Source organism: Netta rufina, assembly GCF_964035555.1.
Source record: "Netta rufina genome assembly, chromosome: 3".
Lineage (NCBI taxonomy): Eukaryota > Metazoa > Chordata > Aves > Anseriformes > Anatidae > Netta > Netta rufina.
In genome coordinates, this window is record NC_140125.1 from 90,310,352 (window position 1) to 90,335,682 (window position 25,331).

Consider the following 25,331-nt stretch of genomic DNA (forward strand, 5'->3'; position numbering starts at 1 on the left):
AGAAAATTAATAAACAAAATAAAAACTGAACTAGAAATATACCCACAATTATAATTTATGAATACACATTTTTCATAGTTGTAACACAGCACTACTGGCAAATTAACTGACAAATGGGAGTCCCCACTGTGTTCTGTGGACTACACAGCAGATACGAACATACTAATGGAGTCACCTAATTGGTGAGAGGACATTTGTCTCAGAAGAAACTGTTCTATCTAATACTTAAATTATCCCTTCCATTTCTGTTAATATTAACTCTACAAGCAGTGTACATCAGTGCACATGAAATTTTAAATGTACCTATGTTGCTAAAACTGGTCGTTACGCTTTAATATAGTTGCTGAAAAAAGCAGCTTAAGCTGGTTTGTCTGTCACATTTTGTCGAATGCTTTCAAGTTACCTAGATTGAAGTTAGTAGTTCAATTTTATAATTATACACCTGTTCAAAATGATTCATTTAAGAAAGACAGCATTAAATGATCACACTGTGCTCAATAAATCTGCAAATTTTCTATGTAAGAATGTTAATGGCACATGTTGAAAACCTGAATCATCTGAGCTTAAATCTCAACAAATCCTAACTCACTTCCCTGCTCCACCAAACACATTCCTCATTAAATGGTCAACCAATGTCTGTATGCAAGCAGAAGTACAAACATCAAGTACACCATTCATGTGGTTATCGAGGTAACTATTCATGTGTGCACATGTGTATATACATTATTTCCTCTGCAACTAAAAATTTCATTTTTTCAAGTCCTCACACGTCTAACACTACGTGTAATTTTTAAGAAACTGGGAAAAATATTCTTACCTTTTCAACTGCTACTTGTTTTGATGTTTTTTCTGATTCTTTCTCTCTCTTTTTCTCTTCTTTCTTCTTTTCTTTTTCCTTCTGAAAAATGAACAAAAGCTTTTTGCTAGTACTCAATAACAATACATTCGCAAACATACTGAATACAGAAAAATCTTCAGCTAGTCCCTTTCAAATACAGAGGCTATGCTTTTATCTGTTCTGCTTCCAGAAGTATCTTTTGTTCAAATAGTACTACCAAAAAATCAGTGTTTTTTTTTTTTTTTTCCAAATTTAAGAAAATACTATATTGCCCTCTTATTTGCATTTCTTCTTGTGTCTGTGTATAAGCAGAAAGTAAAAGTATCAGTGTTGCTTTTTCCTGAGCCAAGGAGATCTAAAAAGAAAAAACATTTCTAGCTGCCCACAGAAAACCATTTAGGAAAGGCCACATAGTCACAAAAACAAACAAAACTTACTAAAGCTTGCTTCTTCCTTTTTACCTATTTAGCCACTCTACATAACCTAGTAAAGAAGTCTTTCCACAATAACTTTGTCTTTGCAACTACCCCTTACTACTCACTAATAGTGATGTCCCATGCAAAGAAGAGAAAGAACCAGGTGTGCCATCCTTGACTAGTACCAACGATTCTTAGCATCAGAGGAATTACTTTCCTTGCATCATCCATAATTTCATAAATCAGAATCTGCCTTGAATTTCTGCTTCAGAAATATGCAAAAAAAAATATCAAAAGGTACAAGTAAGCAGATTTTTATAAATCTTGCAATCTTGGTTAAAAAAACATCAGGACACCGTCACTTCTAATGGTGGTGGCAGCAGTCGCCGTGTGCTGACCACCCAGCTCTGGGGCTGTGGGGAGGGCCTGGCGCTGCTCTCTGAGGTGGAGGGTGAGGGCACACAAGAGGTGTGCTTTGGCAGATGGATTGCCCTGCCTGGTGGCCAAGATTAAGGAAGAGCTGGGGAGACGGGGAAGCACCTGGGAATCTGAAAAGGTGATAGATGAATGGAGCCATGCTCTGCTTTCTCAGGTATGCACGTGCCAACCTGGCATCTGATCTGCATCAGGAGCAAGGCAGCACCTTGAGGGACACCACGGCGTGGAAGCAAGTTACCACATGGAGCTGGAAGAGGAGCCGTCTGCCTGCTCAGTTTCCACTACCGAAGAGGTGCAAGGCTCTGGGAGTGGCAGAGGAGGAATGTGCAAAGAGGGAAGAAGAGACATCCACGCAAACTCTCCCTCCATGGTCAGATCAGCCAAGGCCTCACAGCAAGCGCAGCACCAAGACCGGCACCGTGAAGAAATGACAGAGGGTTGTAGCTGTAGACGACTCCATCCTCAAGGGACTGGAGGCTCCCATCTGCAGGCCGGACCCTCTCCACAGAGCAGTTTGCTGCCTCCCCAGGGCTCAGATCAAGGATGTTACCAGGAAACTTTCAAGCGTAATGCAGCCTTCAAACTATTGCTTCAAGCTATATATTCACTGCAGTGAATGGAGCTCCATCTGGTTGGCATTCACCAATGGTGTTCCCTATAAGCAGCTCTGATACCAGGATTTTTGTTTTAAGGAACTCCAAGAACACTCTTTCTTCACAGCTTCAAGTAATGCTTTCAAAAGCTTCGCTGTATTTACCAGATGGATTGAGGTTATTCAACAGAAGTTTCTCAAGACCCAAGTAACCCCTGTGTATTATTTAATCTTGTATTAACTTAATCTCTGACCCTGAAAAGCGAGACTACCACATAAACCAACTTGAAGCACAGGCAGCTGTCAGTCAAGCAACATGAACTACTAGGAACACAAAATGCAGTCCAAACCAAGGGACCAGCCAACACTGCACCTCACCTGTGGCAGTGTCAGGTATAAGAGAAAGCTTACCGGGACAAGTATTGAGAGCGGGATTTTATGTTGAAGCCATCATAATAACCTGAAATTTGCAGGTTTATTGAAGTAAGATTGCAAATGCACAGCCAGGCCTTTCAAACAAAGCTTAATCTTCCCATCATTGCTGCATTACTGATTCCAGCACCAACTTGCATTCGAAACACTCCCCAAATCCTGTGACTGCAATAATGTATAGGGCACAAATACACCGTTGGAGCAACAGAGATTTCTTTTTCCAAAAGTCTTTTATCCCTTTCCTCGCTGCTTTCTCAAGTTGAATAATTTAAGTACACTTAATCTCCTCCCTTATGGAAGCTTGTCTTAGCGTCTATGTCTTAGACGCTATTTGTTTCTTCTCCTCTTGGAAAAGGTTATTGGAAGTACCATAGCAGTACTTGCTTTTCAAATAAAGTATTTTAAGTTTACTACAATATGTCAAGTGAAAGAAGAGAAATTTTTTTTATATATGATCTTCTTCAAGATGTCCTGATTTCCAGTTTGACTTTAATATATTTTAAAATATATTTTGTTAGAGAAATTTCACTTTCAGAGGGAGAAGTATCAGAAAATTTTAATTTTTCAGACTTCAGGAAAGAAGAGAGCTTGCATTAAGCTTCATGTGGCAAACACTCCATAAAGGTGACCAAATATAAATAAGAAATGCCTCTCATGGCCTTTATAAAACTCCTGCGTTCTTCATAGTGAAGATGTGAAGACAAACTGTACACCCGTGTTTCCACCTCCACACCCCACAAAGCCCACAGGACTTCTCTCAATTCCCAGAGACTTTATTTTTGCTAAACACATTTTCACTGAGGACTTAAAAACCCATAACTTCATCTTCACACTTCACAAGTCCAATATGCAAGCTTTCTGCTTCAGCTCCGTTAGATAAAAATGAATTCAGACTAAATAAAAGCATTTCTCAGAGGCTGTATTCATGCCAGGACTTCAACTCAAGTGTTTCATTACTTGCAAAATTAGTCAAAAGACACTATCAAGATCATAATGTGAAATTGTCTTTATACTGGTCCTAAATTCTAAGCAAAAATCATTCATTTTTCCCCAAGATTCATTTCCGACAACATGGTATACGAGTTACATAGCGGAACTTTTAAATTGGAATACAAGAGAGGAGGTTAGGAAATGAAAAGTGAGTTTCGTTACAGAATGGCAGCTGAGATTCCTGCTACAACGTTAAGAGCATGTCACATTCCCCGAGGCTTGTGGTCTTGTCCATGACACTAACTTAAATTTTAATTAATGTCAAATATAGCTGAACTGAAATAATTTATAACATCTGGTCACATTTTCTTTGTCTAGAAGAAAAAAGCATGATATACATTTAGATCATAACTTTTTTCATATACTGTATACAGTCTCAATTTAGAGTGAAATACACAAAAGAACCCAGCAATCTCATTTAAAAATATGCATTTCATTATTGTTATGAATCGTAACATTTACCAAACTTTCAGGCAAATGATATCTCATCCCCTACCTGGGTACGTGTGAAAATTCAAAGGTCCTTCTACACAGTAAATATAACTTTAATACATGCGCACATACCCCAAGTAGAAGGGATATTAAAACCACGTAAGTTAACAGAAATACAGAATTAATTCCATGACCCTCATCTCCAAGGAGACTGAAGTCACTGGCTGGAATAGCACTGATCATTTAGGTTCTGAAACAATTAATATTAAGAAGTTATCAAGAACTATTCCTGAGGAGAAAGGGCAAAGTCACTCAAGCCCATTAGCTTGGAATGAAAAAGTTTTTCCACACAGCTCTGAGACACTAAACCAGAGCAAAATCTGGCTTTCGACACGTAAAATCTGAATTGTGACACGTAAATGTTAGCACATATCATTCATGCATATGTTTTGTCCCACTCTATCAGTTCTTTTAATTTATCAAGCCCTGGAAGCGAGGGGGGAGAGAAGTACTTTAAATGCCTGAAGTATTACTAACAATACAAATTACCTGGTTAGCTCGCTGAAATTACTCTATAGCAATGCAAACATTTGTGCAAAGGAGCAGATTAGATAACTTGACAAGAGTCACAGCAGAAAACCCAATATACCTCTGCTTTGCTCTTCTCAGCAGCAGCTTGCAGAGGAGAGGATGTCAAAGGTTGAGCAGTATCAGAAGAGGATATCTGTACAAAATAGAGGAAAGAAATGAGAAGGAAAATAAGCAAGAATAGGTGGGAAATGGGTGGATGGGGAACAGAGGCAGCTAAGACATGATTTTCATTCTCTTTTAATAGTTTTGAGAGTATAGAAAAAAGAAACATACAACACAGAAAAAGCAAAAGTAAGAAACAAAGTATTTCCACTTAACTTCATAAATTTTCTCAGTACAATTTCTAAAGGAGATCTGTCAAGTAGGAACGAGTGACTCCTAATGAGGTTCACTAGAACAGCATGTAAGCAAATGAACCTGGATATGATCGTATCACAGGCCTACGAGAAATAATTAGGTTTCATCCATTTTTCAATTTTTTCCAACGTGACTCCTGAAATATTAATGTCCTGAAGCATGAAGGCATACTGTCCCCAGAGGAGGGGGGGAGAAAGAGTGCCTTTGTTCTTGTTCACTGCCTCAGTAATTTTATTAAAAACAACGCAAAATAACTCTGGAAGTTATTCAGTAATTAAAGTTGTAATTAACTGTCCTCTAAGAGCACTCCAGAGGAGTAAACAGCTTAATGCAAGGCAGCATCCTAGGGGTAGGATGCCAGACCTGCCAGTTGATGCTTCTTTCCTAGGACCCAGTACATAAATTTGCTATAAGTACTGCTAGACTTGCAGAGTGGTCCGAAAGGTTTAAGTTTGATATGCAGCCGATGCAGTTTGCTCAAGAAAATGGGATTTCTCTAAATGCATTTCCATACATCTTCCTATTCTGTTTCTTTATGCATAGTTGATCACTTTAATGGAAACATTATCTTTCCGTTACACTTACTACAAAAATGCAATGGAATTACCTTTACCAAACAGGTAGTAGATCCTGAGAGCTATAAAGGTGACACTTCTGCTATGTCTTGGATCATCTCTACTATCTACAGGGAAAACTTAGAAGTAAATGAAGCTATTGCAGAGCAGGCCATTATGCCGGATCAAAACAACCAATTTAGATGACAGTGTTTTTTTCCTGTAGCTTTCAGTTTCCTTTTAGTGCCTTTTTTGTTGTTGTTAAATAAAAGTATCTTATATCTACATACTTCATATTTGCTACAAACAATCCTGCCAGTGCCATAGCCCATATATCTGGATATTCATAGAGTATATATAAACATTTTTTTCACAAACTCAAACTATACTTAACCTGGAAGGTGGTGTATTTTCAGCAAAGCTTTTTAAAGCGTTTAGTTTTAAACCAGATTTAACCTACAGAGACATGGAACAGAGTCCTCTGTTTTGAATTTACTGTTTTAAAATCCTCAGGTTATCAAAAGAGTTAGGGATACATCTGCTGCAAGAAAGCAGTCCTACACCGTAGCATTCAGTTGCTATAGGAACACGGGGATCCTGGTTATTCCAATTACACCACGCTGCAGCCAAATAAAGGTGTCAGAAAAATAGGTAGGTACATACCCTAAACAATGAGCTCTAATAACATGCTCTTCATCAACATTTCACTTGAATGCAAATGTGTGAAATTGTGATAGATCATCTTACGTATGGTTTCTATAGATAAAGTACAATTTTTGCTTTCAAAAAATTCTTTGGAATTCTTCAGATTTTAGAGAATTTGACAGCTGCTCTCACAGGTGAACAGCAGGTAGCAGCTACTCACCCCATAGAACCAGATGAGCAGAAGTGCATTTGGGTGTTGGGAGAAATCAGCACTATAGATGTTTGTGTCACTTCTCTGTTTCTACAATAGCTCTTTTCAATCTGTATTTCATCTTCAAAAATTAAAGGATCATCTAACCTGTGATGCGATAATCCTACAAAGGCCTGAAATTATTGTAGCTTTGCCAATCAAGTAATGGAGAAGTGGCATGCAAGTTGTAAGCAGCTAGACAGGGACGAGCAGTGGCAGTCTGTCCTGTGATAGGATCAGGACGTACAAGCTGAGAAATGCCCAGAGGAAGCGTTTATAGACACACAGCTCTGCATTCACTTCAGGCTAAACACCGGCTCTTCAAAGCACACTTGACATATGCGAACACTTGACTGAGCAGGAATACAAAAGGTGTATGAGTGAATATAATCTTTAAAAGAAAACGCTTTACAATGTATAGAACTGATTAAATTTATATAGTGGAAGTAATGGTGTGAGTTCAGGCTGCCTAACAGTTTCTATCATCACTGCATCATGTTACATTGTTATCTAACATGCTGCACCAGATAAGGAAATCTGAATTAAAAAAAACATCGAGTCAGACTGGGTGGCTGGATAAAGCTAAACATGAAACAGGATTGAAAGACAGACGGATGCAGTCCGCTGTAGAGTTGTCAGGGTACAAGAGAAGCCTGGAGGATTACTTGCCGCTGGTACAAATGGATGCTTGAGGGACCAGCAGCATCCTGTTACCATTCCCAGCTCGCTCTGAACAAGCCCCTCCTGAGCTAAGAGCAGCCCAGCGTGGCACTGACTGCAGAGGAGCCTTAAGGACAGCTGGAGCAAACCAGCCAGCGTCAGCCCCGGCAGTGCCAGCTATTTTGCCCCTAGCTGATGGTCAGGTGTTTCCCTGTGTCATGTCCGTATACCAGAAGGAGCACCAAACACAACTAAGAACTGTAATAATGCTGCAATGTACGGGCATTTTGTTATCTGGGGATTCTGAATTTTGACTAGTATCAAAGTCATTATAAAAGCTGATCTACTCTTCCAACCCAGATGATTCTGTGATACTGTCTTCAAGCATAAAGAGACAACACTCAATCATCAAGAACTTGTTTTCCAGTTTGCAAAAATTTTAAGTCAAACTCAGCCACATGTACTGTTTTTGCAAATCACTGAAGTTGCCTGATGCTCTGAGATCTCAATAAAACCTTGTACTGTCCCGTGACTATTACTTTGCAAGGTTGTGGTGTGCTCCTGTTCTGAAACCGCAGCACACTCCACAGATGCGCATGTTATAATGTACAGCAAAAACCTCATCAAATAATCCTTCTCGTTCGCATAAATCATCCTTAAACAACTTCAACACTATTCCAATGATTTTATTGCAAAAATGCATGTTTGAGCACTCTCAAAGTTAGCATTGAGAGCTTCTAGACCCTGCCTGCACTGCTGGCACGCCACTAGTGATGGTCATAAAGTCACTGAACAACTGAAACGCTGACGAGGAACAGTGGCTGACAAGTTGTGTGTTGCTGCCTTACAGTTCCAGCAAATCTTTGTTTTTAAAACCACTACAGTGCTAAAGCAGCTCATGAAGCTGTCCCAGTTTGTTGGCAAGCTAACGAAGCTCATTTGACTAACAAATGGCAACTGAAAAAGCATCTGCTCGGTGACCTACTTCCACGGTTGTGCTGATAGCGCCGGCTGGCCAGCAGCGTGAGTGCTGAGGTTCAGAGCAGCTCCTGGATCAAACCCGTCGCTCACCCAGCTCCGCAGTGCTGCAGGCTGTGCTGCTCACACTGCCCCTAATTAGTGGAAAGCCCCAAACGCACCTTGAATATTTATAGCTGATCACCGCGCAGGATGGCCGATCACGGTTTTTAATAATAATTTTAAAACCTTTTTAGTAGACTGAGATCATTGCAAAGCAGCACTATGTGATCCCATCTCATAGTAATACATGGTTTCTGTTTGGCATTTACCAGCCTTTCTTAATAATGTTCTGTGGGGGTGATCAGAAACATCGCTAGGGAAGATCAGCTCTCCAACTGAGAGCAAGTTCCAGTCCCTAAAATACTGTTGTTTACAAGCAGACATCCCCCTCTGTAGAGTGCCAAAAAAAACACGGTTTGCAAAACCACCACTCCACAGCAATAATCCTGTTACCACTTCCCTGATTTGTCAGTTTTAATTCACTTCTTACACTCCATTGGAAGCAAAAAGAAAGTTTCTAGAAAAACAGGCCAGTGCTGATACCAATTATGAAGTCTGAAGAGCAGACAGCAGGACAATGGAAAATATCTTTGTATTTAATTCAGATGCAACAGAAAGGCATTTGAGAAAGTAGGTGGTAGGAGTGAGGTTTGTCACCAAAGCCATTAAAGATAAATGACTGAAGCCTTTTGGCCACAAGTATAAAACATTAAATTCATCTGAATTTCTATATCAAAAACCTAAAAGCTGTTTCTAGCCATTTTCCTGAATCCAAGTAAAGCAGCACACGCTGATCCACTCCAACAGCATATGCTAGCATTCTGCTCTGGAAAGCTGTCAGCAACAGTTGATTGTTGGCACTTGAAACCACCAGACAAAACCAGTGGCAACCCCTACAACCAACTGTACATGCTGCTGGGAAGAGGATAAAACTGACGTGCCTGTATGCATTAAAAATGTATTACAAACTGACAACCAGCATCTGAATATTTCATTTTAGTTTTTAACCTAAGAATAGTGGGGCCTTGTGATTGAGAAGTGAATTCAGAAGTGCCTAAAAGAGACAGTGAAGTATGGAGCTCTTTATTAAGGCTCTGCATTTATATACTTAAGATCATAAAATTTTAATTGAGTTTGAGACTTAAGGACTTGCAACCATTTCATTTTAGCAATTCTTGAATCTCTTTCCAGTGTTTGTTTTGGGAGTACTTTTAAGAAAGCTGGTATTGGCCAAAACAACCCTTTTGTGCAATGAAACTCATCAGTGCCTTTTAAAACACCAAGAATATTCAGTGCAGAACAAGAAAATACGTACACGTGTAATGGTACCATAAGACTTCATTTCCAACTATGCTCTCTAAGAGGCTCTTTGGTTCAGAAAAAAAAAGAACAGAAAAGCACGGACCTACAAGTTTAAAATATTAATCCAGTTCCTTGTCCTTCTTACACAGAAAGGGGTTACCAGTTTCCTATTTTCTCCATTAAAAGCTTCTATAGGATTTCTTAGTAGTAGCACTATCCGAACACACACCACGGTAGTAGTTCAATGGGAAGGCACCAATATAAGCAGTGTTTGGCCCTACGGCTTTGCTGCAGCTTACACACCAGAAACTATTTCAAATGAAAAGTAAGGTTAAAAGAAATGAAGCTATCAGAGAACATGCACAAAATCTAAGAATGATTTTACTTAAGCTTTTACTAAGATATTTCTGGTGGTAGGCAGCAGTCATACAAACACTTACGGACATTAATGTCAAAAGTTTTCATCAGCTTTTAGTTTCAGTTTTTCCAAAATCTCTCTCTTGAAGTACTGCATTTGACTATTTAACTTTTTATTAGAGAGTTCAAGTTAAAGCTTTAGAAACCTGTAACAAGCTCCCATTACACCTGACATTTATGGTGCTATCATTCAGAAGATTCAAGATATTAAAAAATGAGTCAATTACCAAGCCAGGTCAATACATTCAGGAAGTTAGCAGCTGAACCAAATGCAAAGGTGCCCTCGAGTGGCCGTTTTCAATGCACACAATACACAGGGAAAATAACTTAAATCACGGGGACTACTCCATACTCTTTTGGCAGGTTTCAAGTCTGGCTACTAGGTGTGTTTCTCATTGTCTTTATTACTGCACATCTCCAACACACATTGAAAAAACAATTTCAAAGCAGTAGCAATCACTGAGTCCTAGCAGATGTGCACACACAACTGCTTACCTCTTTTTAGTATTTCAAGAGTAGATCTCTTTAAAAGAAGTATAAGAAAGTTAACGTACTATTATTAACGCTTATCTCTGAATCCTTGCAGAAGTTCCTCAGGCTAACTGCGATGGCTTTTTGCCAGTAAAACATTTCTGCCATTCACAGCTGTAGCTGCTGGACACTACGGAGAACAGACGCAATGCCCCACGTTTCACAAAACACAGCAGTCGGTGGCTTTTCAAAGAACCCAGTACTGCTGTGCAGCCACTATTTTGAACAGGTTTGTCTCTCCTCCATTCCTTTAGAGTGCTTGCATCTCATTTCAGGAATACAGCAAAGCTTGTGCAAAACCTGCCTGTAGTTCTTTTAGTATGTGTGCAGAAATACAGACACTCCGAACATTTACATCACATAGAGATTCAACTTACATCACATAGAGACTCAATGATCTGGAAGTTTGTTTTGCTTTTTAAATAGTATTTGACTTCAGTGCAAAATACATATTTTTTCCCAACCTCACGAGCATCCACACCTATGGCTGCCCATGTTTCTTTAGGTTACTTAGCTTCTCTTTAGGTATCTATCCTCTTGGGATGTTACAGAGTCAACATGGCTTGATTAAAGGCTGACACTGGATGAACAGAACAGATGCTTTTAATCTCTTACTGGAGCACTCTCCATTTCCCCTGTCCAACCCAACAGATGTTTCTGCATTTGTTCCGGGGAAAAGAGCTCTCTTCGGTGAGAGCTTCCCAACACTTCACAACAAAACCTTTTTTCCTCCCGAGTGGCAATGCCTGCTCCGCTGCACACCAGGATCGTTTACATTTTCATGACTGACATTGAACTGGCAACTCAATCACTACCGATTTCGGCTTTGGCAGAGTTTTTGTCCACATGGACATAGGAAGTTGTAGCTAGGCAATTCACCTGTGTTAACTACTCCTCAAATGAAAGTACTTTATTCCTTATGGAAAAGGGGAAAACAAGACACCACACGTGACTACTGCTGGGAATGCAGCTGCACACAGAAAATTCACACCTTGGCCTCTCCAAACTATTTGCTTAACCAATGCTGGGCAACGTCCAGCTCAAGGCCAGGCACTAGTTTTATGCCCAGGTGTTGACGCTGGGGTCAGTATTGTGAACTTTTTCATTGATGACCTACACAGTGGGACAGTCCATCACCAGCAGCTCTGCAGAAGAGGACCTGGAGGTCCTGGTGAACAAGCTGGGCAGGTGTCAGCAACGCGTCCAGTTCTGGGCTCCCCAGCATAAGACAGACATGGGCTGACAGGAGCAAGTCAAGAGCTGCTAAGGTGATTAAAGGACTGGAGCATCTTTCAGGCAAAGAGAGGCTTAGCGAGTTGGGACTGTTCAGTCTGGAGGACAGAGAGCTAATGAGGAGGAAGAAATATAAGCAATGTGTACAAATACCCAGTGGCGGAGAACAAAGATGACTGAGGCAAACAGCTGCTCTGCAATTCTGTAGTTTAACTCATTCTAACAGCACAATCTTGCAAAATAGTTTTATCCCTGCCCTCAAGTCATTATCATATTGTGTTTTTGTGCTTCCTCATGTTTAGCATATTTCAAAGATGCTTTGTATCACTTGATTCACACATTTTCCATTTTGGAAAAACATCAAAAACAGCAGGGAGGTGGTGAAGTCACTGTCCCTGGGGGTGTTTAAGGAAAGGTTGGATGTGGTGCTTAGGGACATGGTTTAGTGGGTGACACTGGTGACAAGGGGATGGTTGGACCAGATGATTTTGGAGGGCTTTTCCAACCATAATGACTCTGTGATTACAGTTCTTGTAATATTGGGAGCGGAGCTGTTTTGATTTTTAAGCCACCAGTAACCTCTCCCCAAGCCAATGACTCTGAATGCTGCTCAACGCTCATTACTATCATACCCCAATTTCTCCATCTTAAATTGCCCATGCGGTATATTTTAAATCCATAATAAATTTACAACACTAATCTCCTTTAAGATAACTTTCTGGAAAACGTGTTACCGCATTCTTTAAATTCACATCACATTTTATCCAGTTGCCTGATTTCAAAGCTCTTAAATTATATACAGCATCTTAAAGCATGGAAAATGTAGGCCCATTATTCTTTTCTTCCCATGAACTTAAGAGTTACGTAGAACTTCTGCTGCATACATAATTCACACCCTTTCTAAAATGTAGAAACTTTGTTTATTATTCTGAGTATCATCAGTACATGATAATATATTCACACTACACGTAGTGTGAATAAGTTGTACCAGTTCATTATTTCCCCGAGGCTGAAAGTATCTGGAGGGAGCTTAAGCTGATTTACCATCCACCCTTACAGGGCAGTTTCCATAGGCATTCCGAGAAGTCGTGCTGTTTCTTCTTATATACTTTTATTAAAAACTGCAGAGATACTTGTGTTAATAGCTACACCACTCATCTTTATACACAACCAACACAGTGACCTCACTGCTTCTTTTCCTCGTTACTCATATGGCATAAGGGTCTCTGCATTTGATATAAACAAACGTTTAAACAAGCTTGTCTTTTCATAGTTTTTATTTTATATCAAAGAGAGGTGCTATTGTTGTTGTTGTTGTTGTTAGGAAATAGGATGGCTTCAAACTTGATCTCCCAAACCTCTGTGCAACTTGAATAATTTCTCCTGGCCACTGCATCTAAGAACCTGGCCTCATTATCAGCTTTCCTGCCACCTTACCAGGTGTATAGCTTTGATTACAAGTATTTGGAGCTCAATACAGAGATCATCAGTTGAGATGAATGCTCTGTTCAGAAAAAGCTTTCAAAAAGATTTTGCAGATGCAGAACGCCTTTTGCCTCTTTCCAGAGTGAACAAGTAACTTCTGCTGAAGACGAGACAAGCTACCCTTTGAGCACTTCACATTGTTGGCTATAATCACAGCACTGAATCATTCCACTTGTGACCAAAAATCAGGCAGCAACTCATGCCCCAGCACAGACACCAATCAACGCTCTTTCAGGAGCTCTGTTCAGACCTTTAGCAAGCCCAGGGCTCTGGCTTTTCACAACGCCTTCCCTTCAACGAGAGCGAATTCCGCCCACTACTGCCACCTCAGACATCCTTCCACATAGTGGTGACAAACCTACTAAAGGCTAGACAGAAATTATATATGAATATTAAGTACAGCAGCAGCTTTGGTATCAGATAAATTGTTTAGCAATGAGAGTAAGACAATACCCACTCCTATACAATACTCCTATACAACTAGGAACCATCTTCCTGTTATTCGAGCAGATAATGCATATCTATTTCTTAGGATAACAGGATGGAGGGGAAGCAATGCAGTCTTACCTTTCCAGTTTAATTATCACAGTTACTAATATTGGTAAGTCTAATCTCTGAACTTCTTCCAGGCTAGGAAGTGATCTCTAAAAACACTCTCCCCATTTCCACTTCTGTTTTCAAGTAATTTGTCTTTGGTTGGTTAGAGAATTAAGGGAAAGAAACAAGGCCAAAAAGTGCACTTGACAAATAAGGGCTTTGTCTTGATAGTCACAAAAATGAGTTAATACTTGGAAATGTGCTCTACTTCACTGAGAAAACTGGCCTAACATTTGTTGTGACGTTCTGAAGAGATTCCTGAGAACACTCCTCAGCCTGCATTCAAACTAAGCTGCTTCAGTTGCAAACCAATCTGCTTTCAGCGCCATACAAGTGTTTCAAAAGAATCAAAAATTATGATAGTTCAACTAAAAATACCATTAGCTGTAAATACACTGTTTTCTTTTTTTCAGCCCCTAACCTAAGTTTTATTAACGAACTGCATACAACCCATTTTCAACTCATTGAACATCTTACATCATCAGGTGGCGTTACAAAGCCTACGGCAAATGTTGTTTCTGCAATACAGAGAACAAATTTCATACGAGCTGGGAAAAAGAACCCGACCTCAAAGTCGAGAATAGCTGTATCTGCTGCAACTTCAACAATGAAAATATCACCAGAAGAAATTTATAATAATAATAATCGTCTTGCACAATCACATAGGCTGGACAACTACAGGCTGCATCTGGAAGTCTTAACAACCGAAGTTTCTTTTTCTGGCTCTTCATCACTGCCTGCATCCACGGCTTTCTTGGAAGTAGCAGGAAGTGGTATGAGGAAGTAAGAGAATATTAAATAATCCAGAAAGATATCAATATGTACCAGAAAAAAAATAAGAATAATAAAAGAGTATAGTCAAAAATACAGAAACAAAAGAATTATCTGCACTTGTACTAAAGGCTGGTGGGAGGAATACAGTAGAAAAGCCCAACCAGAAAAAAAAAAGACTGAAAATCAAGGGAATTAAAACAGTCAGCTGCCTTCTCTGTATTTTTCCCATTTAGGAACCCCCTTTCATACCCAACTTTAGAGCTATGTAAGTATGCTCTGCTGTAACAGGGAACAGCCCTCAAAAATAGTAAGGCAGTTTATTCTCCTAAAAATAATGACAGTTTTATACTACGTTCTCTTGGAATACGTCGTGTCTCTGACTAGGCTTACATCTGCTCCACTTCTATTTACTGCAACAAGTCTGGCAAAGTCCTCCAAGTCATTAATTTAAGCAGACAAGTTCAGATTTTTGTGGAAAGGTGTTTGTGTAACTGTAAGCTGTGCTCGTCTAAGAACGCTCCAGGAAAAAATAAAAGAGCATAAAGAGTTTAATGAGAGCCTACAGCAAACAACAGATTTACTAAGCAACAGTCTTTACAACTGAAGGAGAAACCACTCTGCATGCTTTACCCTTCATGTCTCGGATTGTTCTGTACAGCAAAACCACAGGATGAGTACAGAAGGATTTGCCTTTGCTTTGTAGTGAAACTCAGGTGCAAGTCTGAAGTGGAATGATATTCTTGAACAGCTTCATATCAGCACCCACCTGAGGAAGAGCTTTAACATGCAAAATTACCTCACACCACCTGACCTCTGGTAAGTATCTGTAGTTAATTACAGAAGCCATGCAAGCCCTCAGTTGCTGTGTACAAGCTTTTGGGGTAAATCAAGTCGAATACCACAGCACAGTGCACAGCAAGTTGTTCACATGACTGTCTTAGATGCATCACATTCATAAAGACCCCGATCCTTTGGCTATGTGAAGTTTGTTTTAACAGATTCCACATTGCACGTGGCATCCTTTACAGCTTACGTATTGCTCAAAAACTTGGGGGCTTGGCAGAAAAGACTTAGGTGGACAGCATTATGTTGGAAGTATTTTAAATTAGTCAAATTGTTAACAATTACTGCTGCTCTCAAAGTGATTATTCAATATGCAAAAAAAGTTCCTGCGGTTAGCAATGTCAAATCCAACAGTATTCATACAAAGATAACATATTCCTAAGTAACATAATCAGCTTCACTTGTTTCTATCTGTATTATTCCTCAAGTTTTAGAATTCAAACATGAAGTCCTGCATGTTTCCAATTTCCATCACAACAAAGCAAACCAGGAAGGCAGCCGGTCAGATGGACGCTCGGCTTCCTTAAGCAACTGGCCTTTCGAAATCTTGACAAACCAAGGTCTCACCACAGTAGGGCTATGAAGTACTTCCTGAGAAAGGAAGTGGTAATCTTTTATACCAGCGTGACTAATTAATGTTGAAAGAGAAATATGATGGGCACCGGCCTGAGAAATCCTACTTCTGTCACAGGCTATGCTGCTTACATGGAATATGCTTTGATAATAAGGGTACATTTTTCTGAATACAATAAATACCATACAGCTGTCTTGACAATTTAGTCTCAGTCAGAATCCTACAACTGTATCTACACATTTACAGATCATTACAACAGTAACGATTCCTCAAAGAGTTGACACACATTAAGTTGCTCTGAAATTCCCAGTCTTTGGGCTGGCTCAATGATAATTGCTTTTGCAAATGAAAACCACCTGCCTTAAAGGATTCCTGAGGATTATGTCTCCCTAAACTACACCTTAACTTCAAAAAAAGATGCTCTTGCTTATAAAGCTTGATTTGAATTTGGCTGTGTGGAGCTTACAGAAGTTACTGCCTCCTTCCATGCTTGTTGGTCATACCTTGCCTCTGAGCAGATGCTTGAAAAAGCAGGAAAGGAAAAAAAGGAAAAAAGGAAAAAAAACACTCAGCTGTGCAAACTCAGCACCATGTCATATGCACCCAGTCTGAGGATGCTTCCATGGGGCACAAAAAATAAAACAGTTTGCCTCATAGCAGGCTTATTTATTCATAGTTTTGTTGTTCTTGTTTTCCACCGATCAGAATAAAACAAAGTCAAATAGTGCAACATTAGCAGAAGCTAAACAGAAAAAAAAAAAATATATATATATATGAGAAGAGTCATTACATTTTTCATATTTGCTTATTTTTGGCCTGCGTGTTTGATGGCAGTACAAGTCTGGCCACTAGAGAAATTTGTTATTATAGTCAGGGTCTCTCAAAACTCAATTTAGTACTACACCAGTCTTCTTGTCAGAAAAAACACCTCATGTAATTAACATTTTGATACAAGAATCCTGATAACCACAGTAGCAAGAAGGGAGCCTTGACACTTAGACTCCTGACTCCACCAGACAGAATACATTAACACAGACACTGTGCTGTTAACAAACTTGAAAAGCTTCTGATCTTGCCAAAACTGATCTATGAAAAATTGTGTATGGTTTTGAACAGATTCTCTTAAAATGTACAATTTTTACGCTGCTTGAAGCTTTTATCACAAGCACCTTTAACGGTGAATCAAATCCAGGGAAGTCCCTTGAAGTTTTCAACACCACTTCAGCAAAATCACTTGATTAAGGAAAGCAGCCCTGAAGGTCTAGCTAGCCGATTTTTGCACTTGTTTTACCTGCTCAAACCCAGAAGGGGCTCCTTGTACCAGATGACAATACACATATGCATCTCCAAATTAAACTGTTCACAACCAACAGCTCCTGAGACTGATACTGATAAAAGGCTCTCCAGGAGGAGAAAAGAAGTGCATCAGACATGCAGAATATGAAGGCCCACCTTCAGTTCACCTTTTCTTCCTCTTCCCTGTCAGTCCAAAAGCCCATACAAGAGGTGATCACAGAATACCAGGCACACAAACACAAGTGTGCACAAGCTGGGCTGGGATCAGAGCCAAGCAGAGCAACTGAAAACAAGCAGCCGACCAGGATGACAGGCACTGCACTAGTTCAGTGAATCTGTGTACTTTTAGGACTTTGCTACTACAGTAGCAAAAAATTGCCTACCTCAAACCCAATGTCTGATGGCCCTGAAGAAAAGCAGGTAGATACGAGTGTGCAGGATTTGTCTGTTTGTTAAAGTATTTCATAATCAGATTTTGGTCCTAATCAGAAAAATGACGCAATTTATACTAGTCAAGGAAAGAAAAGTCCAGGTAGGAAGAAATAAAATGCTGTCCCCTACTCATCAGTAACGTGAATCTCTCCAGCTTACCTGGGTTCTATTCTCAATGCTATGTCAAAAATGATTTATATTAGTTTGCAGTACTACAAGCAAAATCTGATTACTCATTCAAATCTACTAAAGCAGCAGCAGACTGTTATACCAGACACCTAGGCTTTGTGCTTAAAAGTACGTTGTGAGTCTTTTGAGCTTTTTATACTAGTTTCAAGTGATTGTTGCTATTTTCTACTTTGTAATTAAAATAACAGAGGTAGCTAACAGTAATTCAAGAGGTAAAATATAAATTGTGGTTTAAGTGAAGCGACTTTTCCCCTACTGCAATAATGCTTGATGAAATTCACTTCTCTGATTTCCACATTTTTCTAAATTTTCTAAAATAAGAACATCTTTTGAAGACCCATTTTTTCAAACAGCAAAGGCAGCATAAATTCGCAGTCTACTCCCATCCTTAGGCTCATTTTGACAAAGTTCACTGCCTAGTCAGATGGACTAGTAAGTTTTTTTTGTGTTAGGCCATACTTAAATAATGTAGATATACGGGAGTTTAAGTATACATATACCTATACAAAAAATGAGATGTATAAACTAGATTGTACACCCAATGAACTGCTTTATCAAGAAAACAAATGAATTATGAATTTCAGTAAGGACTGACATTCTCAAAACTGCTTTGCAAGGAAATCTCTCACCAGCTTACTCTGGTGAATGTATGACTATTTCATTTTTTATTGGCTTATTACTCATTTGCTATTACAGTGCACCTCACTGGAAGCAAGGTTCTAGCATTTTGGCAGAGCAACAAAACCCTCATAAAAGGGACCCAAAACACCTTAGGACCTCTCATCAAGATATTACAGAGAAAGAGGAAAACCAAAGTACGCAGGAACAGTAATTCTGTTTTATTTCTATGACAGAAAAAGATACTCAGAAAGGACTCAAAAGTATACTGTTAAAGAACTATCCATTACTGAAAGAACAAAACACAATATAAAAGGCTTGAAGAAAGTTATTACGATCCAACAGTTTGCTGTTAAAAATGCAATAGACAATGCATGTTGTATTTACAGAATCTAGGAACAGATTTCAACAGATAAAAGAAAGCATTTAGCTCTGTATCAAAAAGTTTTCTACTGTGAAAGACATTTTAACGTGTGTAATGTTTTCTACATTTCTCTCATATAGCTCTCAAGTAAGAAAAGTGACACAATCATTGGTGAAACTGTTTACTTACATTGAAGGTGTTTACTGCATTTTTATCATAATACTTCTTCTTTTCATACTTGTCCCTGATGAAGAATTCCACGGCTCTGGAAACAGCTGGATTAAGGAAAATACGCATTCCGATAAATAGCAACAGTAAGTTAAATGGCTGACAGGTTATTCAAATTAAAGAACTGCAGATTTTGTTCCAAACCATTTTGTCATTTTAGAACAATGGAACAGAAACTACTCTGCACAGATCAATTGCTATTGTATTGTCCAAAAAGAGCTGCTTTTTACTGCAGAAAAGTAGTCATTTTCACCTCTTAATGAAGTATCAGAAAGATATACTAGAAGTAACCCAGCGTTCCACAGTTATGATATTTGCACTTGGTATTTATAAGCTGCAGAACTGTAGCACTGCAAATACTTGCAAAGGTACTCGCAGTAAATACAGTAAATAATTAAAGGATCATTTATCATCGTAACTTGGAAAAAACGCTCTCTCTTCAGAAAAAAAGGTGAGATGTATGTTCTTGTTTCTTGATTTGCACGAATTCTAGCATACATCGAAAGCTGATCATAAAAAGTCCTCTGGGATCAGCAAGTCCTCTATAAGAATATTCCACTACAACAAACATCTCTGTGGAAGGGAAAGAAAACTAAAGCAGTGATAAAAAGGTATTGAACCACAGGTGGAAATAACAGCAAGCATCCTAACATGGAAGACCAGAACAGATAACTTGCTAGCTCGAACACAGGAAGGACAATAGTTATTTTCTTCAAGTGTTATCTCAGATTAATAAAGCAGCTCATCCAAAGCAGAGTAAATACTTGAATTTTAGTAAAGCTGACTCTCTGGTATCTATAGAATAAATTTTAAATTTTTACTTATCTATTTGACAATATGATTATCCATTCAGAAATCAAGATTTCAGCTGTGAAAGCTGAGGTTCATTGCATCTTTAATTCCCGTACCATTTTTTCCTCAATCAAGGGAAAGGTACCTTAGTTCCCAGTACTCTTTTGTATCTCTTAAGATTAGCACTGAGCTCAGAGCACTCAGTTACTTCCTTTCACACATCAAGTTTTATAGTCAACAATAATACTTAGTTTCAAAGGCATGCAAGTGTCACCTAAACACTTGCCTCATAAAAAAGCTGCAAAAAGAAAACATTACTTTCTTTCTCTTTTCAAATGTATCTACATTCTAAAGGGTATCTCGAGCTCTTTAAAATATTAGTTCCAAGCTATACATATGTTGTTCTTTATACATACCAAACACTCAGAAGTTTTTAGGTTTCAGAAGGTTTACTTTTTCAGGATGCTATTACACTGGGGCATGAACTTGTGCATTTTGAAAGATACCACTTTATTCAAGATAACCCACGTTAATGTATGCCAAGTTTTGAATGATGTCTTATGTCAGGAACCCACCGTGTCCTTGTTAGCAGAGTACTTTAATGCAACCTCAACAGATGCCAAAACTGTTTTAAGAGACAAGTAAAACAAAGGGGGGAAATTAATTTACTCTTAGAACAAAACCACTTTCAAACAGTAAACTAATGTTCACATCAAGAAGATCCTCAAAGCCAGCTTCCAGGCCAGAGGACCCCTGTCAGGTACAAGAGAAAATGAAAATGCTCAGAAAGGTCAGTCTTGTGATCGGGTCTTGTGATTGGGGGACCTTTATCAGGAGACTTTGGGCAGATTCCAACCCTGCAAGCTTCTCCATTTCTCCATTCATCTACCCAGAAAGTAGAAGAATGTACATTATAGTGCTACAAGAAATTAAACGCTAAGATAAAATAATATATAAAAAAACGATCACTGTAAGGCAAAGGGTTTTCACAGCTCATCCAAAAGCTGCTTCAGAATATTAAGAATATTCACAACCAGAATACTTTCGAGACCATAATGATTTTGTACTGATACAAAAGGTCAAAAAGATGGCAAAAAAGTTCATATCACAGCAGTTATTACCAATGTCAAGCAGCTAAGAAGCTGCCAAAATTGAGGGAGAAGAGAATTAAAACAGAAAACAGTCATCATTTTTCCTAGCACTGTATTTTTAATGAGAGGACATATGCAATTAAATAAATTCAGTTTACCAACTCAACCAGTTAGAAACTGACAAAAGACTATATAATTATCTCGAGGTATACACTGACTTTTGATTAAGTTTTAACCTAAGTATTACAGCTGGGACACTACAGTACTATGTGGTTCCAGTTGTGTTTTTTTTTGTTTTTTTTTTTTTTCCCTTAAACTTATGTACATATAATGCAAAACCTACTGGAATGTCAAGAAACACATTTTTTTTTCCCCAAGTGCTCATTAAAATGAAGAGTGTTACCCTTCAAAAAAATCTTCAGCACATTACATATCAAGCATAGTATCTAATAAACAGAAGAACCAAGATCACTTTGGGATATAGAAAAAGAAAATTCAGTTCCAATTACAGCTAAGTCAGTTTATCAGCCTCTATAGCCTGTGTCAGGTTAAGAGAGCTGGGAAAAGATTCAGCTCACTTAACAGTAAGTGTTTAGTATCTCATTACAGTTAAGAGTTCCAGTAAGATCAGGTGAAGCAAATCCTACCTGCGGAGTGCCATCAGTAAATCAGAGGCTAATACAAACCTAGGTTAATACTACTATAAGTTATCCGAAGGATTCAGTACATTCCAGAAAGCTAATTTTTGAGTAAAGCCATCCCATCAGTGGCAGACAATTTTTCCTTCAACCCTCCCCTTCCAGGTACCTGGTGACAAACAGGCACCAACACAAATGGCAGTTGTCGGAGATGTTTGGTTTACTCAGATATTCCCGTATTTATCATCTATGCTCACGTAGTTCATAGACTGCACACACCTGAACTTCAGAAAACTAAACTATACTTAATCTAGAGGAAGAAATATGTACTTCACTTTCCATAGGATCCAATGACTTATTTTTCTCTACTGTTCAGCTCATTATTTCCTGTTCAAATGCTTCTAACTTCAGCTGGCAGTTATTCAAGATAGGGACAGAATCAAGAGCTCTTTGGTATCACTCTTAACTTCTTACATACATGGAATTTATGAAGTCACTTCTTTTGACAGTAAAAATAAATGGGGCTTGCCAAATCTCATTACAAAGTAGATTTGCTATAACCGAAGTAATTTAAACCTTTTCTGAACCGTACCCAACTTCCACTGCTACTTCTTACACAACAGTATCAACAAAATAACGAGATGCCAAAAGCAGATTTTTGTTGAAATAGTACTAATTTCTATATAGCATTTAAAGTCATTTCAATGTGAAAACTAAAGCAAAAAGGATACTGATCTGTTTGAGGTCTTCTAAAGTTCTCTGGGAGGTTAGCTTCATAGAGTAGTCTTGCTTTAGTATTTCCCATTTCCTGCATGCACTAAGGAAACGTGATAGAAAACAGTTAGTTCTTGACCATTTATACTTCAAATCATGATGGTCAGAATGCTAAAGGTGTGCTTAAATGATGCTGTAGGTTTTGAAGAACTCAGATGTCCCAAATTTATAGCACTTAACAAGCTTCAGCTTCTCAAACTCATTCAGCATAATAAAGATTCATGTGAACATGAGTATTTCTGATCCCTTGCTCTAGTAATTCAAGTTGTGTACCAAGATTATATATAAAAAAAAAAAAGGTTTAAATAATACATTAGGTATTTGTGAATAGATTGTAGCTGACTACAATCTGTTCAATCCTATGGAATGAAACCTAAAAAATTGCTTGCAATATCTATAAAGGACACAGTCTCTTTACAATGAATCAGAAGAGCTAGAGAGTACATTCAATATTTTATTTATATAGAAACACATTTGAAAGATTCGAGGATAAAGGAAAGTAGAATAAATACTCTTAAGTACACCTCCTCAAAACTGGAGGCATCTTTCTTTGATTCTGTAGCTTTTCTGTGCACATAGGGATATTAAGTTACCTTGCCAGACAGTTAAAGTTGCCCTTAAACATTTGAAAATCACAGTAGCTCTCCTGTCTCTGTACTTTGACTGTAAAACATTCATGATAAACTCAATCATTCAAAAAGGATTCCTTGAATTCCTTCCAATTTGAAAACATTCTAATATTTTACCTGTATTTGTTCTGGTGTCCACTGGTCCAGGTTGACAGATTTGACCCTTGATATATGGACCCCAAGATTTCGATGTATTCCAGCACATCTGATGCAAATGAAAACACCAGTGTTCCAGGAAGCCCATCTTGGACCTAAAGGAAATAGGGAAATACATGAGTTATTCTCAAAATTCCATATACTGTGACGATCTTTGGCATGACTCTGTTCTCTCCAATTAAAAGCGACCTAAGACACACACCTGTACCAAACTTGAAATAAAATGCAGAGCAATCCTATATGAATGCACCAAATCCTTTGATACCTCACATATGCAACAGTAGCGTACAAGCTTTTAGGGAATGATCATACAGAGATTTACACAGCCAAATGATCAAAATACCCAAGACAAAGTACAGTAGAAAATGAAATATGTTCAGTCCCCTTGATGCCTGAACTACTTAATGAGGTGCCATTCACAGCCCGATGAATTTTCCTATAGAATCAAGATGATTTATGAACTTTATCACTGTTAACGCAGCTGAGAAACATGTTGACACAGACCTAGTATACACTGACCTGAAATCTCACAGACACTTGGGATATTTGGGACTGCAGTAGCTTCGAGTCAAATGCCCTTTAATGTTCTCTCTAACGTTTTTATAAATGATCTGGATGCAGGACTCAAACCCATACTAAGTAGGTTCACAGATGATATTGAACTGGGAGGAACTGTTGACTTTCTTGAGGGTGGAGATGCCTTGCAGAGAGATCTTGAGACAAATTAGAGGGCTGGGCAATCATCAAGCACCTGAAGTTGAATGAGAGCAAGTCCAAGTGCCCAATTCTGCACCTGGATGAGAGAGCAGCCCTGCAGAAAGGGATCTGGGGGGTTCTGGTCAACAGCAAACTGAATGCGGGTCAGCAGCGTGCCCTGGAAGCCAAAAGGGCCAACCACGTCCTGGGGTGATTCCGTGACTCTTACTTGTTTTATTCCAGCTCTCAACACCGCCAGTATTAAAGGCAGTGTTTTAAACTCCATCTAGTTCTGAACTCTACACAATTAAAGCGATCAAATAATTAACACCCAGAAGCAAAGAAGACACACATTGAAGAGCTGGAGCTTGTTTGGAGCAATCACTTTCCCTTCTGTAGGACAGATGGGCACCCAGCCCATTACCATAACTGCAGCAGTTTGCATTACACCACTAACACGCTGTTAGCACATACACAGGGCCCTGGCTTTACTGCGAGAGGTGTTCCTCTTACTAGCTACAGCAGGAGTAGCCACTCTGCTTTTAATTTGTCTTGCTCATGACCTTAACAAGTCAGACCCCTGATGTCCAGCGCTTGACCTTTAAGACCAAAGCGATTAAGGTGACTGGCAGTTTTACAAAGAAGTGCTACGACGATAAAATTAGATTTCAGGGGTCAGGAGAGCTAACCATTACTCACTGAAACTAACGCTGCACACACTACACTTCTACAGAAGTACTCACCAGGTACGAACTAACAGTCAAACTATTTGCGATATACATCTGAAAAGAGCTCAAAAGCTAGCAGCCTCCTGACCTGCCGTTCTCCCCATAAAATGCTCCATACACAAAGCACCCTATTCAGTCAGTCCATATAGTGCATAGGGTGTGCAGGCTGCTGGCATTCAGAAACCAAGTTTCAGCTGAAATTATGCACCATATGCACCAGATGAAACATATTACAAATACTCCATTGTGGTTAACGTACCTTAGCTTGTGCAGTTGCTGAATGTAGCCAAGATGGTTTAAAACAACTACAGCAAGGTCTTGTGCACCCAACCGCTTGTCCAGTTTTAGGTCACCTATCTGGTTTATTCCTCAGATTTCTCTCAGTTATAGTCCCCACATACATCAACAGGGCAAGACTGGGATGAGGTTTCAACATGACCAAAATCTATTTTAACAAACGAGGAGGGAGACTGCTAACTTGGTAGTTTAATAGCTTAGCTTAGAATTGCTAACAAGCAGTAAGATCATAATACGTAACAGCTATTCTTCTCCTGGAGAGGAATGGTTTTGTTTTTTTCCCAGAAGCTCAAAGTTCATTAATTTTTACTTATTTCTGAATAACTCAGGGAAATAAAACTTCACTGAGCAACGGAGTAACAAACTAAGCTGTGGTATAACACTAATAAACCTGAGGCCAGACCAAAATGCATATATGTAATCCCTGAATTT

The 25,331-nt window shown here is 38.9% G+C and overlaps 1 protein-coding gene across 4 annotated transcripts in view; it reads right to left on the minus strand.

Moving 5' to 3' along the window:
• The window catches only part of SMAP1 (small ArfGAP 1), an 85,424-nt gene that overhangs the window by 45,180 nt on the left and 14,913 nt on the right, over window positions 1-25,331 (minus strand). For 2 of the 4 annotated variants that reach the window (XM_084283835.1, XM_084283834.1), the window contains exons 2-6: window positions 23,140-23,273; window positions 22,351-22,436; window positions 19,060-19,135; window positions 4,788-4,862; window positions 818-898 (exon numbers count right to left, since the gene is read on the minus strand). In XM_084283835.1, coding sequence (XP_084139961.1) covers window positions 818-898; window positions 4,788-4,862; window positions 19,060-19,135; window positions 22,351-22,436; window positions 23,140-23,273 — 452 coding nt within the window. The remainder of the gene's footprint in view (window positions 1-817; window positions 899-4,787; window positions 4,863-19,059; window positions 19,136-22,350; window positions 22,437-23,139; window positions 23,274-25,331) is intronic. The other 2 variants (XM_084283837.1, XM_084283836.1) reach the window with 1 other exon arrangement.